Genomic DNA, 21961 nt, shown 5'->3' on the forward strand with positions numbered 1-21961 from the left:
GGGGGGGCAGTGGCGCTGCCGCTGAGCGCTCAGGGCTGAACTGGTGTCCTTGTGGGGCCGGGATTCAGCTCCTGCAGCGCTTCGGCAGAGCCTGGGAGGAGACCTGGGAGCGTTCTCCTGCTGTGTGCTGTGGGGGCTGCACTCAGCAGAGCCCGGGGATCTCAGTGGGATCTCAATGGGATCTGAATGGGATGTCAATGGGATCTGGATGGGATCTGAATGGGATCTGGATGGGATCTGAATGGGATCTGGATGGGATCTGGATGGGATCTGAATGGGATCTGGATGGGATCTCAATGGGATCTGAATGGGATCTCAGTGGGATCTGAATGGGATCTGAATGGGATCTCGATGGGATCTGAATGGGATCTCAATGGGATCTGAATGGGATCTCAGTGGGATCTGAATGGGATCTGGATGGGATCTGAACGGGATCTGAATGGGATCTCAATGGGATCTCAATGGGATCTCAGTGGGATCTCAATGGGATCTGAATGGGATCTGAATGGGATCTCAGTGGGATCTCAATGGGATCTCAATGGGATCTCAATGGGATCTGAATGGGATCTCAATGGGATCTGAATGGGATCTGGATGGGATCTGAATGGTATCTCAGTGGGATCTGAATGGGATCTCAGTGGGATCTGAATGAGATCTGGATGGGATCTGAATGGGATCTCAGTGGGATCTGAATGGGATCTCAGTGGGATCTGAATGGGATCTCAGTGGGATCTGAATGAGATCTCAGTGGGATCTGAATGGGATCTCAGTGGGATCTGAATGAGATCTCAGTGGGATCTGAATGAGATCTCAGTGGGATCTGAATGGGATCTGGATGGGATCTGAATGGGATCTCAGTGGGATCTGAATGGGATCTGAATGGGATCTGAATGGGATCTGAATGGGATCTGGATGGGATCTGAATGGGATCTCAGTGGGATCTGAATGGGATCTCAGTGGGATCTGAATGAGATCTCAGTGGGATCTGAATGGGATCTCAGTGGGATCTGAATGGGATCTGAATGGGATCTGAATGGGATCTGAATGGGATCTGAATGGGATCTCAGTGGGATCTGAATGGGATCTGAATGGGATCTCAGTGGGATCTGAATGGGATCTGAATGGGATCTGAATGGGATCTGAATGGGATCTCAATGGGATCTCAGTGGGATCTGAATGGGATCTGAATGGGATCTCAGTGGGATCTGAATGGGATCTCAGTGGGATCTGAATGGGATCTGAATGGGATCTCAATGGGATCTCAGTGGGATCTGAATGGGATCTCAGTGGGATCTGAATGGGATCTGAATGGGATCTGAATGGGATCTCAATGGGATCTGGATGGGATCTCAATGGGATCTCAGTGGGATCTGAATGGGATCTCAGTGGGATCTGAATGGGATCTGAATGGGATCTGAATGGGATCTCAATGGGATCTCAGTGGGATCTCAGTGGGATCTCAGTGGGATCTGAATGGGATCTCAGTGGGATCTGAATGGGATCTGAATGGGATCTGAATGGGATCTGAATGGGATCTGGATGGGATCTGAATGGGATCTCAGTGGGATCTGAATGGGATCTCAGTGGGATCTGAATGAGATCTCAGTGGGATCTGAATGGGATCTCAGTGGGATCTGAATGGGATCTGGATGGGATCTGAATGGGATCTCAGTGGGATCTGAATGGGATCTGAATGGGATCTGAATGGGATCTGAATGGGATCTGGATGGGATCTGAATGGGATCTCAGTGGGATCTGAATGGGATCTCAGTGGGATCTGAATGAGATCTCAGTGGGATCTGAATGGGATCTCAGTGGGATCTGAATGGGATCTGGATGGGATCTGAATGGGATCTCAGTGGGATCTGAATGGGATCTCAGTGGGATCTGAATGGGATCTGAATGGGATCTGAATGGGATCTGAATGGGATCTGAATGGGATCTCAATGGGATCTCAGTGGGATCTGAATGGGATCTCAGTGGGATCTGAATGGGATCTGAATGGGATCTCAATGGGATCTCAGTGGGATCTGAATGGGATCTCAGTGGGATCTGAATGGGATCTGAATGGGATCTGAATGGGATCTCAATGGGATCTGGATGGGATCTCACTGGGATCTCAGTGGGATCTGAATGGGATCTCAGTGGGATCTCAATGGGATCCCAGTGGGATCTCAATGGGATCTGAATGGGATCTCAGTGGGATCTCAGTGGGATCTCAGTGGGATCTCAGTGGGATCTGAATGGGATCTGAATGGGATCTCAGTGGGATCTCAATGGGATCTCAATGGGATCTCAATGGGGTTCTGGAGGTTTGATTTCTTGGGCAAATCTTAATTTAAGTTCAGATTTTGTACAGAATGTGCTTCATGTGGGAAAGGGCCTTCAGCCAGGCTGCTGCTGGTGGCCCCAGCTCCCAAATCTCCTCCCTGGTGGATCCTGGACAATCCTGGATTGTGGTGGGTCACAAACCTGCCTGGATGGAAACACGGGAGTGTGGAGGAGCAGAGAGCAGGCAGCAAGGGAAAAAAAACACCAAATTACAGATCAGACTGCAGGGGGGTGCTGGCAGTGGCCACACGACCTGCTGTGGGGATGTGTGGGGTGCTCAAAAACTTTATTGGGAAATTTCCAGCTCCAGGAGCTGCTGTGAGGATTTTTGGCAGCACATTCCCACCAGGGATGTTTTAAAAAGCAGCCAGAGCCCGCTCTGGTGCCTGAGGTTGGCACGAGGGCGTTTGGAAATCAGATCCCGGGGTGGGACAGGTTGCAATAGAGTTTAAATCCTCCTCCAGCAGGCACAAGGTGGTGGATTTCCAACATTCCCATATCCTTGTGCCTTGCCCTGGAGCCGAGCTGTGCTCCCTGCTCGTTATCAGCTTCATCCACTGATCACAGCAACTTTTTATCTCGCATTTATTTCCTCTGCTGGCTGCTCTCCCTTCGCCACGAGGGCTCTTCCAGAACCATCCATTAACCCTTCACTCCCCACTGAGTGCTGAGACTCTGCGCCCCTCCTGCTCCCTCTTCCCTGGCGGCAGCTCGCCTTCCCTGACCTCCACAAACCGGGCATTCCCAAAAATCCTCCCGGCAGCAGCTCGCCTTCCCTCACCTCCACAAACCGGGAATTCCCAAAAATCCTCCCGGCAGCAGCTCGCCTTCCCTCACCTCCACAAGCCGGGCATTCCCAAAAATCCTCCTCATTCCCTGCTGTCCCACACATTTTTCCCCAAAATTTCTCTTTCTTTAGCTCGGAATCATCAGGAAAGCTTCATTTTGGCTCCCAAGGACGAAGCTGTGCCGTTCCTCCGGGGCCAGGAATGCCGGGGAGGCACAGGTGGAATTTTGGGATGGAGTCGGGGAAGGGCAGGTGGAATTTTGGGGTGCAGTCGGGGAAGCACAGGCGGAGTTTTGGGATGGAGTCGGGGAGGCACAGGCGGAGTTTTGGGATGGAGTCGGGGAATCCCAGGTGGAATTTTGGGGTGCAGTCGGGGAAGCACAGGCGGAGTTTTGGGGTGCAGTCGGGGAGGCACAGGCGGAATTTTGGGATGGAGTCGGGGAATCCCAGGTGGAATTTTGGGATGCAGCCGGGGAGGCGCAGGCGGAGTTTTGGGGTGCAGTCGGGGAGGTGCAGGTGGAATTTTGGGATGGAGTCGGGGAATCCCAGGTGGAATTTTGGGATGGAGTCGGGGAAGGGCAGGCGGAATTTTGGGATGGAGTCGGGGAATCCCAGGTGGAATTTTGGGATGCAGTCGGGGAGGCACAGGCGGAGTTTTGGGATGCAGTCGGGGAGGCACAGGCGGAGTTTTGGGATGCAGTTGGGGAAGGGCAGGCGGAGTTTTGGGGTGCAGTCGGGGAGGCGCAGGCGGAGTTTTGGGATGGAGTCGGGGAATCCCAGGTGGAATTTTGGGATGCAGTCGGGGAGGCGCAGGCGGAGTTTTGGGATGCAGTCGGGGAAGGGCAGGCGGAGTTTTGGGATGGAGTCGGGGAGGCGCAGGCGGAGTTTTGGGGTGCAGTCGGGGAAGGGCAGGCGGGTTTTTGGGATGGAGTCGGGGAAGGGCAGGTGGAGTTTTGGGATGGAGCCGGGGAAGGGCAGGCGGAGTTTTGGGATGGAGCCGGGGAAGGGCAGGCGGAGTTTTGGGGTGCAGTCGGGGAGGCGCAGGCGGAGTTTGGGGTGCAGCCGGAGGGAGCCCGGCGCGTTCGGCTCTGTTGCCCACACCTGAGCCCAGGGCTGGCATCCTGAGCTCTGCAATCCGCTGCCCCCGGGCTTTCAGGGGTGCCTTTCATCCCGGGCCGGAGCCCGTTCCGGTCGGGCAGGGCCTGGAAACGCCGAGCAGGGCCGGGAAATGCTCATCCGCTCTGCACTTTGGAATTCCTGATCTGGGAACTCTGCAGCTCCAGGCACTCGAGGTGTTTGGCCCCAAGCAGCTGATGGGAGATTTATTTTTTTTTTTTTTCCCCTCTCCATTTCAAATTCCAGACCTCAGGAATGATGTAAAAGGTGTTTACAGGCAGCTTAAGTACATCTGATTTTATTCTGATTAATTTCTGTAGGTCTGCTGCTATTCCAAGGATAATTGACTTGGCTCAACACATTCCTGGACAGTTCTGTTTGTTATTTTACAGCATCATTTTAAAGCTTAAACCTTCTCTGATTTATAACTTCTTTTTAATAAAATACAAAAATAAATTTTAAAAAATTATAAATCAGAGAAGGTTTAAGCTTTAAGATGTGCAGTGGGCACTTAAGATTCAGTAAAGGCACAGAGCTTGTCCAAGACCACTCGGATCCTGGGAATTGTACAATTCCAGGGAATATTGATGGGAAAAGATAAACTATTTACATAATTATCATGTTTGGGACGTGGAGCTGACCCTCAACTGCTGCCTAATGGAAACAAAAATAATCCTGGATTTAGGAAGCCAAGGAAGCACCTGTGGAGTGATTGGTTTAATTTGGTTTTCAAAATTCCTGGTTTAGGGAATTTTGGGAGGAAAAAATTTTAAAAAAGGCTGCTGAAGAGAGATTTGCAATTCCAGGGAACGATGCTGGTGAATGTTTTGGTTTGTTCCACTTCACTTTAAATCCTCTAAATTTCACTTTCTTCATCAAAATCCACCAGTCTGTTTTCCTGTATAATTAACAGATCTGAAGTTACAGGAGATTATTCCCATCTTCAAGTTCCTGGCCGGGTTTTTTGGGAGCTCAGATTTGTCAGGTTTTAGGCCTTTGTGTTGGTTTGGGATGAACTCATCCTTCCGAGCACCCAGGAAAACCAGGAAAAAACCCCAAAGTCTGGGAGAGGGAACTGCAGTGAGTTGTAAATCAATGATCTGGGTGCTCTCAGTCCGTGGAACGCCGTGGTGTTCCCAAAATCCGTGAAACCCTCGGGTGGCACAGATTAATCTGCTCCCAGAGCAGAAGTTTCCTCTCAGTCCACATTGAGACGTCCTTGAGCTGCACCAGGGGAGGATCAGGTTGGGTATTAGGAGCAATTTCTTCATGGAAAGGATGGAATCTTCATTCCACAGAATTCCTGGGAGCGCCTGGAAAAGCTGTGGACATGGTTTGGGGAAATGGGAAGGGATTTGGTGATCTAAAAGGATTTTTCCATCCCTAATAGTTCCGTGACTCTGTGAGTGGTGGTTGGAATTTCCTCTCAAATGTGATTTTTGTCCATAAATGCTGAGGATCCGTGTGCTTGCCATGGTTTTTCCTGATGTGTGGAAAGGTTCAGTTTTGTCCCAGCTCTCTGGGGTGAATTAAAGTCACTGTGCTTTCAACCCCCTTATCCTCAAAAACTGCTTTTTGTCGCATTTTCTGGGAATTTCCCAAACTTCAGAGAAGACCAATGAGACAGAGAGAGCATGGGATTCCCAGTTTCTTAAATTCCAGCTCCTTGTGGATCCACGTGCAAATCCAGAGCGTTGGATTTGATTTCCTTCTCACTGCCACAACGGAAAAAATGGAATTGCTTTAACGTGAGAAAGGAATTCTTCCTCCAAGTTTTCCACGGGATGTGCCCCAGGAAATGATCCACAGGAAACCTCCCACGAGATCCAGCAGCTCCAGGATCTAAGGAAGCTTCTCCAAGGTCAAAATTCCAGGAAAAGGAAAAGGGAATGTAGCACCAGCTGCAGGAAGACAGGTTCAGATCCCAAACCAGCAGGAACTTTCTTTCATTTCCCCAGTGCCAGGGGGATAAATTTTTGTTCTGCTGGGATGAAGGGCGCTGTGGATCCTCCCTCATTCCGTGTCGGATCCTTGGTTGGATGAAGGGATGTGCCAGGGCTGAGCCTCAAACCGAGGAGGTGCTGCATGAGAGAGAAATGATAAAAATCAGACTAATCTAGAGAATTCAGATTAACTCAGAGAATTCAGGTTCTAAATGCATTTAAGTGCTCAGCCAGTCCTGGGATTTAATATCTCAAATACCTTTCCAAATCTGGATTTTGTGGGAAGATTTTTCCTGCTCGTGGTCTCATTATAGGGAAAATAATCACCAATCAAAACGTTTTTCCTTTTTCTGTCCCTTCCTGACAACCTGGCAAAGCCCAGCTGGAGCAGGATCCAAAATTGGGATGTTTCCTTTGGGAAGAGCCTGGCGGAGTTCACAGAGGTCGGGGAGAGGTCACTGAGGGAATTACGATAGGATTTGTCTCTCTTTGACACAAAAAACCCCAAAAATACAGATTTTCCTTGCAAAACTGCCCCGAATCCAGGTGCAACCCCTCAAGGATCATCTACCTCAGCAGTGGTGTGGGTGGATCCTTTCCCTCCTAACCCCTTCCCCTTCCACAGCTTTTCATTTTTCCTGGATGCAGCTGGGATGGGATTTGGCACATCCCAGCCTGTCCCAGTGTCCTCCTTGTCCCATCCCCTGGGACATCAATCACATCCCTGCAGGAATCCCCTGTCCTCCACATCCTCCCTGACAGCACTGGAATTCTCCTCATGGAAAAGTTCAGAGAGACTCAAACACCTTCTCCCCATTCCCAGCTTTATCCAGGCCGTGGGATTCCAGGATTGTGGAATTCCCTTTTTTATGGAAACCTTGTATGGCTTCGGCACCATGAGGGAATGGGATTTTCCAGCCTGATCCTGCTGTTTTTATGGCCAGGATGTGTTTATGTTCTGCTTCCCATTCGTGTTTTCCCTTGGCATCATTCATGGAATCGTGAAATTCTGGAAAAGTTCTCCAAGACCACCAAGTCCATTTGTTCCCCAGCACTGCCATGGCCACCATGGATCCGTGTCCCCAAGTGCCACGTCCACATGGATTTTAAATCCCTGCAGGGATGGGGACTCCACCTGGCAGCTGTGCCAGGGCTGGACAACCCTTCCAGTGAAGGAACTTTTTAAATCCAATCCCCGATCCAGCCCAATCCAAGCATTCCAGAGCTTTCCTGATCTCTTTCTTGGATCCTTTCTCTCGTCACGAGGATTTGGGATCTCTGTTTGCACTGGAGATTAACCCATGGATCTGCTAAAAAAGCAAGGTTTGGGAGACCCAAAGGGATCCTGGAGGTCTCCAGGTGCTCCAGCATCTCCCATCTAGATGGGATCACCAATAATTACTGGATAATCCTGGATCTCCCATCACTCTACCCCGAAAATCCCAACAGCATTCCATCAAAATCCTCTTTTCCTTTGCTCCCTCCGGGTTCTTCACCATTTTTGCACAAAAACCAAGAGAAGAGGTCAAGGATTGAAACCCCCACAGTGACAACCCCGGGGTGAGCCACCAGGACTTCCCAAAGACCCCAAAAAGGTTTTCCCAGCAGGCTCCTGGCCCTGAGCAGCTTCGGGATGCACCAGGAAGAGATTCCAAAGCCAAGCCCAGACTGGAATGGCATCAGACTTTTTGGGATCGTGGCATTCTGCCTCCTTGTTTTTGGAAACCCTGTGCTCTGGATTCCCGGGGTTCCCACCTTGTTCTCCACCCCCAGGAGCAGCTCCAGGAGAGCTGGAGAGGGACTTGGGACACGGCATGGAGAGGCAGGACACAGGGAATGGCTTCCCGCTGGGAAAGGGGAGATTGGGGTGGGATTTGGGAAGGAATTCCTGGCTGGGCTGGAATTCCCAGAGAAGCTGTGGCTGCCCCTGGATCCCTGGAAGCATCCAGGGAAAGGCTGGAAGGGCTTGGAGACCCCGGGACAGCGGAAGGTGGCAGGAGGTGGAACTGGATGGGATTTCCCACCCAAACCATTCCATGATTCTGTGACTCCAGGATCTGGGTCCCTGGAAGTGTCCAGGGAAAGGCTGGAAGGGCTTGGAGCTCCCGTGGCAGGGGGTGGAACTGGATGGGATTTGAGGTCCCTTCCCACCCAAACCATTCCATGATTCCCTGATTCCAGGATTGGGGTCCCTGGAAGTGTCCAGGGAAAGGCTGGAAGGGCTTGGAGCTCCCGTGGCAGGGGGTGGAACTGGCTGGATTTGAGGTCCCTTCCCACCCAGACCATTCCATGACTCCCCGATTCCAGGCTCTGGGTGCTCTCCAGAGGACTCACACGGGGTCCTGGCGTCCCCCCCGGGGGCGTCTCGGGCTCCCCGGGGCCGCGGCCCTGGCGCTCGGGCGGGTCCCGGGCGGACGGCGCCGTTCCAGCGGGAGCTCCGGGCCAGCGCCCCGCTCCCGGCAGGCCAGGCCCAGCTGGGACGGAGCGCGGGCTTTGGGACGGGCTCGGGGGCTGCAGGGAGGGATGACTGGGATGGGGAATGGGGATGGGGAATGGGGAATGGGGAGATGGGGAATGGGGAAAGGAAAGGGAAAGGGAAAGGGAAAGGGAAAGGGAAAGGGAAAGGGAAAGGGAAAGGGAAAGGGAAAGGGAAAGGGAAAGGGAAAGGGAAAGGGAAAGGGAAAGGGAAAGGGGAGATGGGGAATGGGGAGATGGGGAAAAGAGAAGGGGAAGGGGAAATGGAAGGGGAGGGGAAAGGGCAGATGGGGAAGGGAAAAAGGGAAAGGGGAAAGGGGAAAGGGGAAAGGGAAGAGGAAAATGGGGAAGGGGAAAGGGGAAAGAGAAAGGGGAAGGGGAGATGGGAAAGGGGAAAGGGAAAGGGAAAGGGAAGGGAAAGGGAAAAATAGAAGGGGGAAGAGGAAGGGGGAAAGGGAAAAGGAAGGGAAAAGGGAAAGGGAAAAGGGAAGGGGAAGGGGGAAGGGGAGGGAGGAGAGAAGGGAAGGGAAGGGAAGGGAAGGGAAGGGAAGGGAAGGGAAGGGAAGGGAAGGGAAGGGAAGGGAAGGGAAGGGAAGGGAAGGGAAGGGAAGGGAAGGGAAGGGAAGGGAAGGGAAGGGAAGGGAAGGGAAGGGAAGGGAAGGGAAGGGAAGGGAAGGGAAGGGAAGGGAAGGGAAGGGAAGGGAAGGGAAGGGAAGGGAAGGGAAGGGAAGGGAAGGGAAGGGAAGAGAAGAGAAGAGAAGAGAAGAGAAGAGAAGAGAAGAGAAGAGAAGAGAAGAGAAGAGAAGAGAAGAGAAGAGAGAAATTATCATTCCCAGCAGCTTCAGAGGGACTGAAATTTCATTTGATTCCAATGAAAACATTGGAATCCACTGGGAAATTCTATATATTCCATAAATTTTGTTCCCAAATTCTATTCTATCTATTCTATAGAATAATATCAATAAATATATATTCTATAAATTGTATTCCTAAATGATATCCCTTAATGAGATTCCTAAAACATAAAGCCATAATTTGCTTTATTTGAGCTGTGCTGTGGTGCCTTAAGGACAGAAGGACCCAATTAGAAATTGGTGCCAGTAAAGCTAAACCCACATTAATTAATTCTCCACACCAATTAATATGTTAATACCCAAATTCTCCCCTGTGGATGTCCCCAGTCTTGCTCAGGGTTCGAAGACTCAAAAGTGTAAAGGACAAAGTCTATTTTAACTTTTATTTCATCTAAAAAGTAAGCCAAGGGGGAAAAAATCTTAATAACCCAGTTTATTCCTTGAGAAAAATCGTAAAAATTTTTTTAAAAATCTCCTAGATTCTGGAAAAGAATAGCTTGGGGATTTTTCGGGTTTTGTTGGTTTTTTTGTTGTTTGTTTGTTTGTTTGTTTGTTTGCTGGTTTGGTTTGGGGTTTTTGGTTTTTTTTTTTTGTTTTTTTGACTGACCCAAGTTATTTGGTAAGAATAGAGAATAAACATAATTGTGTTGAATAAAGAAAATTCAAAGTTAGGTTTATAAAATACAAATGCACATTGCACAGGACCATGTGCTGGGAATCCTGGATTTGCCCGTCGGCTTTTCCCACCTCCTGGAAATGGAATTTTGACTCAGAATATGAATTCCCCATCAAAATACCATGGAAAAAATGCACTCCTGCCTTCAAATCCTACAATCTCATTACCTTAGGACACAGGCAGGGAGACAGGGACGACTGATCCTGTCAAAAAGAAATTATTTATGGACTAAAAATAATTTTTAGAGGCTAAAGTGATTTGGGAGCAGCAGTGAGGGTGGGGCAGACAGAGGCAGAGCCAGCCCCGCGTTGCTGACTTGGACCCCCCCAGTTTGACTTCCCTATAAAATATCTGGGAATTTCCTGGGAAGGGCTCAGGAATCCCAGCTCCAGGTCACCCTTGGGGTGTCCCCAAAGCCTTTCCTGGATAAAGAGGGGCCAGGAATTCCCTGCCCCCTGCACAGCTTGGGGGTTCCTCATTGGAAACCTAATTAACTCCATGCACTCTAATTTACTCCTTATTCTAATTGGGCCAATTGACTTTAATTTATCCCAAATGAAGAGCGAACCTGGTCACATTTTCTGCTTTCCACGATGAGTAACAACCTCCAAACCCTCCCAGGATTTCTCATTGACCACGTGGAGCCAGTGGATGTGCCCTTAATTAATTAAGTGTTTATTCTGCTTTTGGCTGGGCCTCCTGAGCTGGGAGCTCCACCTGAAAACCCCTTTTCACATCTTCACTGCTGGCTGGAATATTCTTTATTCTCAGCTGCACTCTGCACTTGGATCACTGATCTGTTGGAGGGTTTCATTTTCATTTGACTCAGTGCTTGCTCGCCTTGGGCATTTATTCTTTCATCCCAGGCTATTCTTCTTCTAAGGATTTGCTGAAAGGTTTGCATATTAAGCTTCTTTATTTAGACTTTATTAAATAGGAGCCTTTTGAAAGGCCTTTCATTTCAACCAGGTTTCCCAATGCTTTAATAAGAGGTGGAAATTAATTTTGGATTATTCCTGGAGAATTATATTTATATTTTTATTTTTTTCCGCATGCATCAGCCTGGTTTAACCTCGGTTTTATTGGTTTTAGTGCTCACTTATGGCTGCCCAGCCCTGGCACAGCTGCCCAGGGCTCCAGTGGAGTCCCCATCTCTGGAGGGTTAAAAATCCATATGGAAGTGACACCTGGGGACACAGATCAGTGGTGGCAGGGAATGATCGGACTGGTTGATCTTAAACACCTTTTTGAACTTCAACAATTCCGTGATCCTCTGATTCTTTATTACTTAAATTCTTCCTGATGGGGATTGCAGGTTAATTAACTTGAAGATCACATAACTTTCCTAAAATCCAGAAAGAAAACCAAATTCTTTTATTTTTTTTACTCTGAGCTGAGATCCTTCCACTGCTGGCCTGGCCATAAAACAACTCGAAACTGGGAAGTTGTGCTGGGCTGTTGGAACCCTGGCTGCTGAGAATTTTACATTTTCTGTGACTTTTTGGCACTGACCCCCAAGAGAACACTGCACTTGACCTGGGGCTGTTGAGGAAGCTTCCAAAACTGAATTACTGAACTGGGATTGTGGGAGTGCAGTTTGAATAGAAGTGTGTAATATCACAGGGTGGGAAACTTAAAGGATTTAGAATATAATGATATATATAAAGCAAGATGGAGGTTTTAGGGAGGAGGCTTCTTGACCTTCTTCTTCATGGGTTTGTGCAATTGGATAAAAAAGTCCACATTGCAGGCCGTGGGTGGTTGGTTATTGGGTTAAAAGTTAATAGGGTTAAAAAAAGTTATTGGGTTAAAAGAAAATAATTTTGGTGTCGTTCCTTAATTGGACATTTTATCCTTAAAAGGCCTTTGGACAGTTTATCCTTAAAAGGCCTTGGAGAGAGAGAGAGAGAAATAGGGCTCAATTTTTAATTTGTTGAAGCGCTGCAGAACTCACTGCTTGTGAGATTGTAAAACAGATAAGAACTAATAAAGTTCTGAGTCCAAACAAGACATAACATCTCGAGCATTTAATCCTGAGCCTGGCAAAAAGAAGTTGAGACCCAGAGTGTGAGGACACTGATCTGCAGAGAGTGCAAGCCCCAAGACAGAGGCTGAATAACGACATTTTCCGTGCTCTAGCGGTGCCAGAATCTATTTCCTTGCACGCGAGGCTGTATTTGGGTCAGGAGGATGCCTCCCCATCTGGGAGACAAAGCCTCTCTTATGTGTAACCCTTTTTTAGCACAGCTCCCAGGCCTTCCCTGCCCTCCGTGCTCGGGGAGCGCCGGGTCTGCTCCCAGCACCCCGACACGCTGCTGAGCGCGGCCTAATCCTGGCACTCCTTTGTTTCCAGAGCCACACAGCCCGTGGAGCTTTCTGGAGTGACTTCCCCGGGCTCCTTTCATGGGAGGATGTCCTGTTTTAGCAGCCCTGAGCACAAAGAGCTCTCAGTGTTAAGGTTTGGGGTTGCTTTCCTCGGCTCAGAGTGCCTGGGACAAACTAACTACGAACCGCGGCGATCCAAAGTTGTGAAATTTTGGGAAGAGCCACACAGCCCGTGGAGCTTTCTGGAGTGACTTCCCCGGGCTCCTTTCATGGCAGGATGTCCTGTTTTAGCAGCCCTGAGCACAAAGAGCCCTCAGTGTTAAGGTTTGGGGCTGATTTGCTCGGGCTGAGGGCGCACAGGACGAAAGAACTTCGAACCGCGGCGATCTGAAGTTGTGAAATTTTGGGAAGAGCCACACAGCCCGTGGAGCTTTCTGGAGTGACTTCCCCAGGCTCCTTTCATGGGAATGACTTCCCCGGGCTCCTTTCGTGGGAGGATGTCCTATTTTATCAGCCCTGAGCACAAAGAGCCCTCAGTGTTAAGGTTTGGGGCTGATTTGCTCAGGCTCAGGGCACGTGGGACGAACGAACTTCGAAACGCGACCGTACAATATTGTGAAATTTTGGGAAGAGCCACACAGCCCGTGGAGCTTTCTGGAGTGACTTCCCCGGGCTCCTTTCATGGGAGGATGTCCTGTTTTAGCAGCCCTGAGCACAAAGAGCTCTCAGTGTTAAGGTTTGGGGCTGATTTGCTCGGGCTCAGGGCGCACAGGACGAACGAACTTCGAACCGCGGCGATCCGAAGTTGTGAAATTTTGGGAAGAGCCACACAGCCCGTGGAGCTTTCTGGAATGACTTCCCCGGGCTCCTTTCATGACAGGATGTCCTATTTATCAGCCCTGAGCACAAAGAACCCTCAGTGTTAAGGTTTGGGGCTGATTTGCTCAGCTCAGGGTACGCAGGACGAACGAACATTGAACCGCGGCGATCCAAAGTTGTGAAATTTTGGGAAGAGCCACACAGCCCGTGGAGCTTTCTGGAATGACTTCCCCGGGCTCCTTTCATGGGAATGACTTCCCCGGGCTCCTTTCATGGCAGGATGTCCTATTTTAGCAGCCCCGAGCACAAAGAACCCTCAGTGTTAAGGTTTGGGGCTGATTTGCTCGGGCTCAGGGCGCACAGGACGAACGAACTTCGAACCGCGGCGATCTGAAGTTGTGAAATTTTGGGAAGGGCCACACAGCCCGTGGAACTTTCTGGAGTGACTTCCCCGGGCTCCTTTCATGGCAGGATGTCCTATTTATCAGCCCTGAGCACAAAGAGCCCTCAGTGTTAAGGTTTGGGGCTGCTTTGCTCGGGCTCAGGGCGCACAGGACGAACGAACTTCGAAACGTGACCATACAATATTGTGAAATTTTGGGAAGAGCCACACAGCCCGTGGAACTTTCTGGAGTGACTTCCCCGGGCTCCTTTGGTGGGAGGATGTCCTGTTTTAGCAGCCCTGAGCACAAAGAGCTCTCAGTGTTAAGGTTTGGGGCTGCTTTGCTTGGGCTCAGGGCACGCAGGATGAATGAACTTCGAATCATGGTGATCCGAAGTTGTGAACTTTTGGGAAGAGCCACACAGCCCGTGGAACTTTCTGGAATGACTTCCCCAGGCTCCTTTCATGAGAGGATGTCCTATTTGAGCAGCCCTGAGCACAAAGAGCCCTCAGTGTTAAGGTTTGGGGCTGATTTGCTCAGGCTCAGGGCACGTGGGACGAACGAACTTCGAACCGCGGCGATCCAAAGTTGTGAAATTTTGGGAAGAGATGCAAGAGTCATAAAAGAGCTGTGGCAGCACTTTGTAAAAAGCATGGAAAGGGATTTTTGGGGGCAGAGGAGAGGATAAATAACAGGGTCACTGCAGTGCTCTCAGTGCTGTCCCTTTCCCACCCACAGCGACGTCTGGGATGCAGCGCGATCCCCTCGGAGGGGTTTGGTGTCCTCCCCCACCCACAGGGAGGGGTTTGGTGTCCTCCTCCTTCCCAGGCTCTTCCCTGAGGGAAAATCTCCGAGCTCCACCATCCCTGGGGGTGCCTGACGCCTCCCCAGGTGCTGCAATCCCCCCCTGGTGACACTTGCCAGGGATGTCACCTTCCGCAGCTGAGTGGATCCACGACCTCCGCTCTTCTTCCTCTCGGCCGCCTGCCTGCTGAGGTCCGGGGTGTGCCCTCCTCCCTTCCTCCTCCTGCAGAGCAAACACAATAATTCCAATAAATGCCGTGCACTTATTGCTGCCCTGGGGGTGATAAAAGTCAAATCCTTTGGGGTGTTGCCACCTGAAAGGGCGTGCCTTGAAATAACGAGTTTTTTATCTTGCCCCGAAGAGCACAATCAGCCAGCAGGGCTCAGGGGAAGGTGGGAACTTGATTTTTTTTGAAGTTGTGATAAATTCTGGCACTCGAACACAAGCGCAGGACTCGGAGATTTAAGCTTAGTCTGCCTAAGATGTTACAGCTCCTTGGGGAAATTCATAGAAAAGAAGTTGAGCTGAATCAATTTGGGAGTTTTCAGTGAAGTCTGTGCGACCTGAAGTGTAAAAAAGGCTGGGGGTGCCCCTCCAGCAAGGTTTATTCAGTGGTTTTTGTAGCCAAATAATTCTACACATGAATTTGCGTATTTTTGGTGTTGTATATGCAGCTGCTGTGAAATTCAACACAATGAACTGGCAGAACAGGAATATTCCAGAGTGTGAAAATTAAGTGAATTGCACTGGAATATGGCCAGCAGCCACATTTTTTTTCCAATATCAGGAGTAAAATCCAGACTCTGAGGCATTGTTATTTGTAAGCACTCAGGCAGGTTCATTATCCTAAGGCATTCATTCCACATTCAAATTCCATGATATGGGATCTGGGAATTTAAAGTAGAATCTTTGAGGAGTTTTCCCAGTGTCTGTGGGCAGCTAAAGAAGCACAGCAAAAATACAAAACCATGGATAAAAAGGGTGGAAATGGACTCTAAAACAGCTTTAATCCTGGAAAAAAACAGGATCACACCAGCAGCACGTGTCCAGCATTCCCTCATCCCAGTTCAGGATCATAAAGTCAAATCCAGCATTATTTCAAATAGGGAACTGAGGAAAAGCACAACCTGTTTATAAACACAAAAAACAAAAAAAAATTTAAAAACAAACAAACAAACAAACAAACAAAAAAAAAACCCAAAAAAAAACCCCCCAAAAACCAAAAAAACCACCAAACCAAACCAAATCAAACCAAAACAAAACAACCAACCAACCAACCAAAAAAAAACAAAAAACCAAAAAAAAACCACCAAAAAAAACCACAAGGGAGAAAACTCCATCCAAAATATATTCCAGCTGGGAATGAAATGATCATTTTGGTGGGCCTGGCAGTGTCCATGTTATGGTTGGACTCGGTGATCTTAAAGGTGTTTTCCATCCTAAATCACGCTGTGACCTTTGGGCAGAAGGCAGCCTTGGCCTTGTGACTGTAAATATAATTGTAAAATATAATTGTAAAATATAATTGTAAATTGTTAGTGTAAATTTTTAGTGTAAATTATTAGTGCAAATGTAGGTATCTGCAGCTCTGTTCTGGTGTCCAAATCGTGGTGTCAGGTCAGCCCCACAGCCCCAGCTCCAGGTCGGGAAAACGCACGGAGCGAGGACGAGGAAAAAGGATGGAAGGTCTCACTCCCTCGCCGTTTCTCACCCCCTTTTCCTCCCTCAAGGAATATTTTTGATTCCCCCAGGGAGCTGGGCTGCCTTTTGAGCAGCACGGAGAGGGAGAGAGGAGCGAGGGGCTGAGGGAGGCCGCTCCGAGTCCTCCTCACGCGAGCGAGTTCCTCTTTGTCAGAGACGCGGCCTGCGCCGCCGGCACAACAATTACCCAAATAATTATTTTCTCGTCGGGTAAACACTCCAGGACAATATGCAACTGTTTTTTAGAGCCAGCCCGTGGCCATAAATTACGCCAGGCCGGGGAGGGGGGAAGGACGTGGCCGTGAGAAGGAGCAGGGCCCTGTCTTGAGGCCCAAGGCCGCGGCCTTGGCGCGGCTCCAGCGCTCGCTGGAATCGGAATTCATTATTCTTCATCAAGTGGGAGGCAAATCTTTTGATTTATTGGCAACCAGCAGCACAAACAGCAGATGCCTTCCAGCAGAAGTGGGCCTGACAGAAACGCCCTCCCGGGCCTCTGTAGGCAGATCAGAGCCCCACAGAAAAATTTCCTAACTCGCTGCAGATAAAAATCTTTCACTTCCCCTATGTAATATTTCTTTGTGCCCAGAGAGGCAGATCCTTGCTGATCTCTGGAGGGGTTTTTTTGGGTTGTTTTTTGGTTTTTTTTTCCATCTACAGCAAAAAGCTGCTTGGACAATTCAGGCAGAAAACAAACCAGACCTACCAGAAATCATCGCTGTGATAAATTACACCACCGATAGTCACAGCTATAATTCTATTGAGGGATTTTGATAACCCCTTCCAGGCAATTTGCAATCCAAGCCTGTCTGTATCTCTTCTCTATCACCTCGCCACTCCCTTGGCTGCACGTCTGATCCTTGCTATTCTTCATTTCCCTGCTCAGTGACTGCGAAGCTTTTCCCACACTGTCCCAGCTGAACCCAAAACCTCCCATGGAAATTACTGGGGGATCTCTGTCCCATCTCCTTCACTCCCTCAGAGGGGTTTTCACTGAGCTCCTGGGCACAGTTTTTAGGGTACAAACTCCTGCCTTTCTGAGTAACCACCAGAGAAATCCAGCAGAAACAAAAAATATGTGTCAGCGATCATCCAGACTGCAAATGAACCCTGTTTTTTGGGCACTCCCCAGCTGTGGCCCAGTGCTGTTGTTCTCCCCAGTGAGCACTGTCTGGAAATTTATCGATCTGTTTTTCGAAGCTAAAGAGCCAATTATGGTCTCATAGCCTGCAGAATGTGTTTTGTGTTTCCACTTAGAGGACTCCATTTCCACCGCGCTGCCTAATTGAGAATTGACTGCAGCTCGTTCTGCTTCCCATATTTCCTTTTTATTTTTTTTTTTTTTTTTTTGGCTAAACAAGGATGAGTTCCCTGCTAGGAATTCTCAGCAGTGTTGTTTTGGTGCTGCTGTGGGAGGGAGAAGGCAGCTGATGACTCAAAAAGGCCAGCCAAGAAACTGATGGAAACTCTGCGGCATCACAGATGACAACAAGTGACTTTTTCCATGAGCAGTTTTAAACTGAAAGAGATTTCGATTAAATATTAGGAAAAAATCCTTCCCTGTGAGGAGCAGGAATTCCCAGGGAAGCTGTGGCTGCCCCTGGAAGTGTCCAAGGCCAGGCTGGACGGGGCTTGGAGCAGCCTGGGATAGTGGAAGGTGTCAGGGCTGGAACTGGGTGAATTTTAATGCCTCTTTCCACCCAAACCATTCTGGAATTCCATGAATTCTGCCATTTAAATATCAATATTTCACCTTGATGTGATAAGCAGCAGAGTCCTCCTCTTCCTTTGGGCCAGAAAACAACTGCAGAGCAAGGTTGAGCTCGAGGAGATTTTAACCAGGCCCAAAAAGCTTTTTTTTTTTTTTTTTTTTTTTTGGTTGATTACCTCTTAAATTCTGCAAAATCCAACCTGGAATTAGGCAGATTAACTCGGAGTCGAGGCAGTAGCCAGTGACTGGTCTCACACCTCGCTTTGATGGTGGCGTCAGGTATTCCTTTGATGTGATCCTGTTTATTCACAAGGAATTCTCCACAGCTTCCTCGGCACTCAAATGGGGAAAAAAAGGTTTTGTTGGCTCAGGGACTCCCAGGCAAGGTGCTGGGCTGGAAGAGCTCCCTCCAGTCCTTTTCTCTGCACTCTCATTTGGGTTTCTGCGAAACCCAGACCGCAGAAAAAGCCATTTCCCCTCCCAGATTCCCTTTGGCAAACGCCTGGAAATCGCTTCTGTTGTTGCAGGGTCTCGTTTTACACCGATCTCCTTCCTCCCGACATCCATTTTACATGAGGAGAGGTTGTTTTGCCCTTGAGCTCCTGGAATCCGGCTCCTCTGAAGGAGAAGCTGGGATCGCCGGCGGGGTGGGAGATTTTTATCTCGGGATTCTGTTCTGCCTTCCAAGCCGAGCCCTGGTCAGGCAGGTGGATTCCTGGGAGACTCCAAACCAAGGCTTGGAGGGACACCAGGACCACGGTGACATTTTCCTGCCACCCCCACCAAAATCTGGGGGTCATCAAGGTGGTGTCCCCCTGCTCCAGGGGTCCAGCTGAGGAGCTCAATTCCCCTTCCCAAAAGGTGGAGAACACAACAGCATCAGTGGAGGATTTTTTGGGAAGGCAGAACATCCTGGTGGGAGTGGGAGGCTGGGTCAGCACCTGAAATGTGGCACCTGTGCTGCTGAGTAATCAGCACAGATGAGCCTGAGCAGCAGCAATTACCTGCAGCTTAAGGGGTATTAAAGGCAGATCCTCAATAAACAGGCAAATCTCACAGAATTCCTCTCTCTCCTGGCAATAATCCTCTGTAATTGAGGATAAATGGCAGATTTGCAGGAGCACTTTGCATTAGAACATTCCCCACAGATGGAGACAGGCTGGGATCTCACTGGGGAGAGGCAAACAGGGAGTGTATTTGTTATTTGCTGTTTCATTATTTCAGGTGAATTGTTTTCATCTGGTTCCACAGCTCAACGCTGGGACAGGGCGACTTTTAAACTCTTCAGACAAGGCCTGTCCCACTTTTTTCATGGCACAGGAGAATCCTAAACCTCACAGAAATGGCACAAGGGAATCCTAAACCTCACAGAAATGGCACAAGAAAATCCTAAACCTCACAGAAACCTCTGGGAGCTGCTACAGAAAACCATTGAGAGCAGCTGGAAAATAATATTTTGTTTGAAGCAGGAAGCGTTCGGTAAAAATATTCCCTTAAAAACCTCAAAGAACACGACCCAAAATTGGTGCTGGAGTTGGGAAACACCCCACAGAAAGAGGGTGAGGTGGAAACTGGGAAGCTCTTTGAAGTAGTGCAACATCCAAGGGCCGGGGGACGCGGATTAAAACGTGATTCATACAAGGCTTTTGCTCGGGGAGCTCGGCGGAACACCCCGGAGGAGCGGTGGGTTTGGGAAAGAGCTCCCAAACAATCCCTGGCTGGGGTGACTCCTGAGTGCGGGGATGATCTGGGCTCTGTTGGGTGTTTATTTAAACAAAACCTGGGTGTTTTTTGTCGTGGCTCTGTCGGCTCCCAAGGTTTTTGTTGGCACGGCCCAGAGGAGTCTCCTGCTCGGCGCGGCGAGCCCGTGGATTCCCACAGAAAACAGGGAATGCTCAGGAGGATCCAGTGCCTCTTTGCCAGGCTTGGATTAATGGCAGTGGCACCCTTGTCACAGCAGCCGGGCTGAGGTGACCCCTGGGAAACGTCAGAGGTGGCATTTCCAAGGATTTACACAAGAGAAGGGTGAGCTCTTCCCACAGGGCACTCCCACACCCTCCCTGGGCTTGTTCATGCCCAGAAAACTGACCCTGGATCTAAGATTTGGAAAATCTCTGATGCCAGAGGTGACAAAGGAACACCTGTGGCAGTTCTGACACAGATCCATGTGCAAAGCTCTGCTCTGGGAGGGAAATGCTTTTTTTTTTTTTCTTTCCCATGTGGATAATCCTGGGAGCCCAGGAAGTGCTGGATCCAGGCAGAGCAGACACAAATACCATTCATCACTTCCATGCTCTGACATCCTCTTACACCTGCCCCGCAATTCAATCATCCCAACCTCCTCTCAGCCAGCAGATCCTCCGAGAGATAAAATTACATTTCATCACAATTCATTCATTCTTCCTCTGCCCCTGCGAAACCCACACATTCCTCTCAGCCTGGCAGCTTGGTTTTAAAAACTCTCCAACAATCCCTTGGCCTGATTCCTCCTGCTCCAGCTCTGTAACATCCCCCAGGAGTTCCACCCCGAACTCGGCTCTGAAAACTGAGATACAATTACACCAAAAATCGAGTTGTGCAGAAAGGACACAAAGCAGCGGCGGCTTTGGGCCAAAAAAAGCCAAAAAAAAGAGCAGGAAAGTGGGTTTGCAACCAGAACAGGTGGAAGGATATGGAAAATCTGGTTCCACGGGGAAAAAGGAAAGGAGGTGAAGCCCTTACGCCTGCCTGGCCTGCTCGATGGGGTCCCAGTTGTCCAGGTAGTTGTAGCGGATGGTGTCTGTGGGGTTCCTGTCGGAGGAACGCCACGGAGGGAGCTCCTTTTTCCCCCTGCTTGGCCCCAGCCCTGCCACAGAAGGTTTCCTCTCTGGGACGTTGCTTTGTAGCGGCTGCACGTCGATAACGATGAACTCGTCCTTGGAAGGAGTCTAATTGGAGAGGTGGAAAGGAGAAAATGAGTTTGAGACGGAGGTGAAAATCAGATTGGGCTAAATTTAGAGTTACAGTAATTGGGGGTTGACTCAAAGTTGGTCTCTGTGGACAGAAAGAGGAACCTTGGCAGGGCCTGTCACCACCCAAGCCCTGTCATCCATATTAAAATGAGCTGAGCTGCTGTTGAGCTGCATCAGCTTCTCTCTATCAACTACAGAGAGCCTGATTTAAAGCCAGACTTGGCTTTGAATTAAATGAAAGGGCTGAGCTTTGAATTTAAGCCAGGAGGATCCCCAAAAAGATCACGAGGCAGAGGGGCTGGGAGCCAGACCCCACAGTTGTCCCAGTGGAGGAGGTGTGGCGGCTGGAGAGGCTACCTAGAACAGAGTTAGAGAAATAAAACGAGAAATAAAACAAGAGAAATAAAACAAGCCATAAAAATAGACAGAGTTAGAGAAATAAGACAAGAATTCATTAAAAAGGCCTTCCAAGGATACACCTTGGGCAGTGCAAGGGCCTGACCAAGGCTACACCCAAGATGGAGGATGGATGTCACTGCTGATGGATGTCACTGTTGGATTAAGCTCTTTTCTGACCCAGGGATGGGGCCTTTTAAAAAACTTTTATTCTGTTTTCAGCCTCATGTGAGGGATGAGACAATACAGATGTTATAATTCATGTCATCACAATCAGAAGCCAACTATTTCTTAATTAAAATACATTATAAGTGTTCCTTAACCTATCGACTTTTACCTCACCATGCTGTAAATACCTCAAAACCAATCATGTAAAATTACCCTTCATGGGTCTTACTACAATGCATCTTTCACAGTTTAATTTCTCTGAAGTATCCAGTCTTATTTGCATCCTTTGAAACTTGTTTCTAGCTCCATTTCTCCCTCAACAATGCCTGTCCTGCTCCATGGCATTTCTAAGTCAGCATTTCCTGGCTCAAAGTTTGCACACAGATGTTTGAGCCTTCTGCCAGGCTTGGAGAATTCTCTACAAAGCCATTTCCCACAGCTCACGAGTTTTCACACTTCTATAAGTTCTGGTGCATTTGCATATTGGGGGTTAATTGTTCAATTACAGCTTCAGGTAACGAAG

At 49.1% G+C, this 21961-nt stretch overlaps 1 protein-coding gene across 4 annotated transcripts in view; it reads right to left on the minus strand.

Annotated features, from left to right (window-relative positions):
* Positions 1 to 4798: 4798 nt before the first annotated feature.
* Positions 4799 to 21961, minus strand: part of FBXO16 (F-box protein 16) — a 48619-nt gene continuing 31456 nt past the window's right edge. Inside the window, exons 6-9 of one of the 4 annotated variants that reach the window (XM_064411529.1) lie at positions 20645 to 20850; positions 14643 to 14736; positions 8512 to 8704; positions 4799 to 6315 (exon numbers count right to left, since the gene is read on the minus strand). In XM_064411529.1, the coding sequence (XP_064267599.1) occupies positions 6248 to 6315; positions 8512 to 8704; positions 14643 to 14736; positions 20645 to 20850 (561 nt within the window). In that variant the 3' untranslated portion in view covers positions 4799 to 6247. Of the gene's footprint in view, positions 6316 to 8511; positions 8705 to 14630; positions 14737 to 20644; positions 20851 to 21961 lie in introns of all 4 variants that reach the window. The other 3 variants (XM_064411528.1, XM_064411531.1, XM_064411530.1) reach the window with 3 other exon arrangements.

Source organism: Passer domesticus, chromosome 3, assembly GCF_036417665.1.
Source record: "Passer domesticus isolate bPasDom1 chromosome 3, bPasDom1.hap1, whole genome shotgun sequence".
Taxonomy (NCBI): Eukaryota; Metazoa; Chordata; class Aves; order Passeriformes; family Passeridae; genus Passer; species Passer domesticus.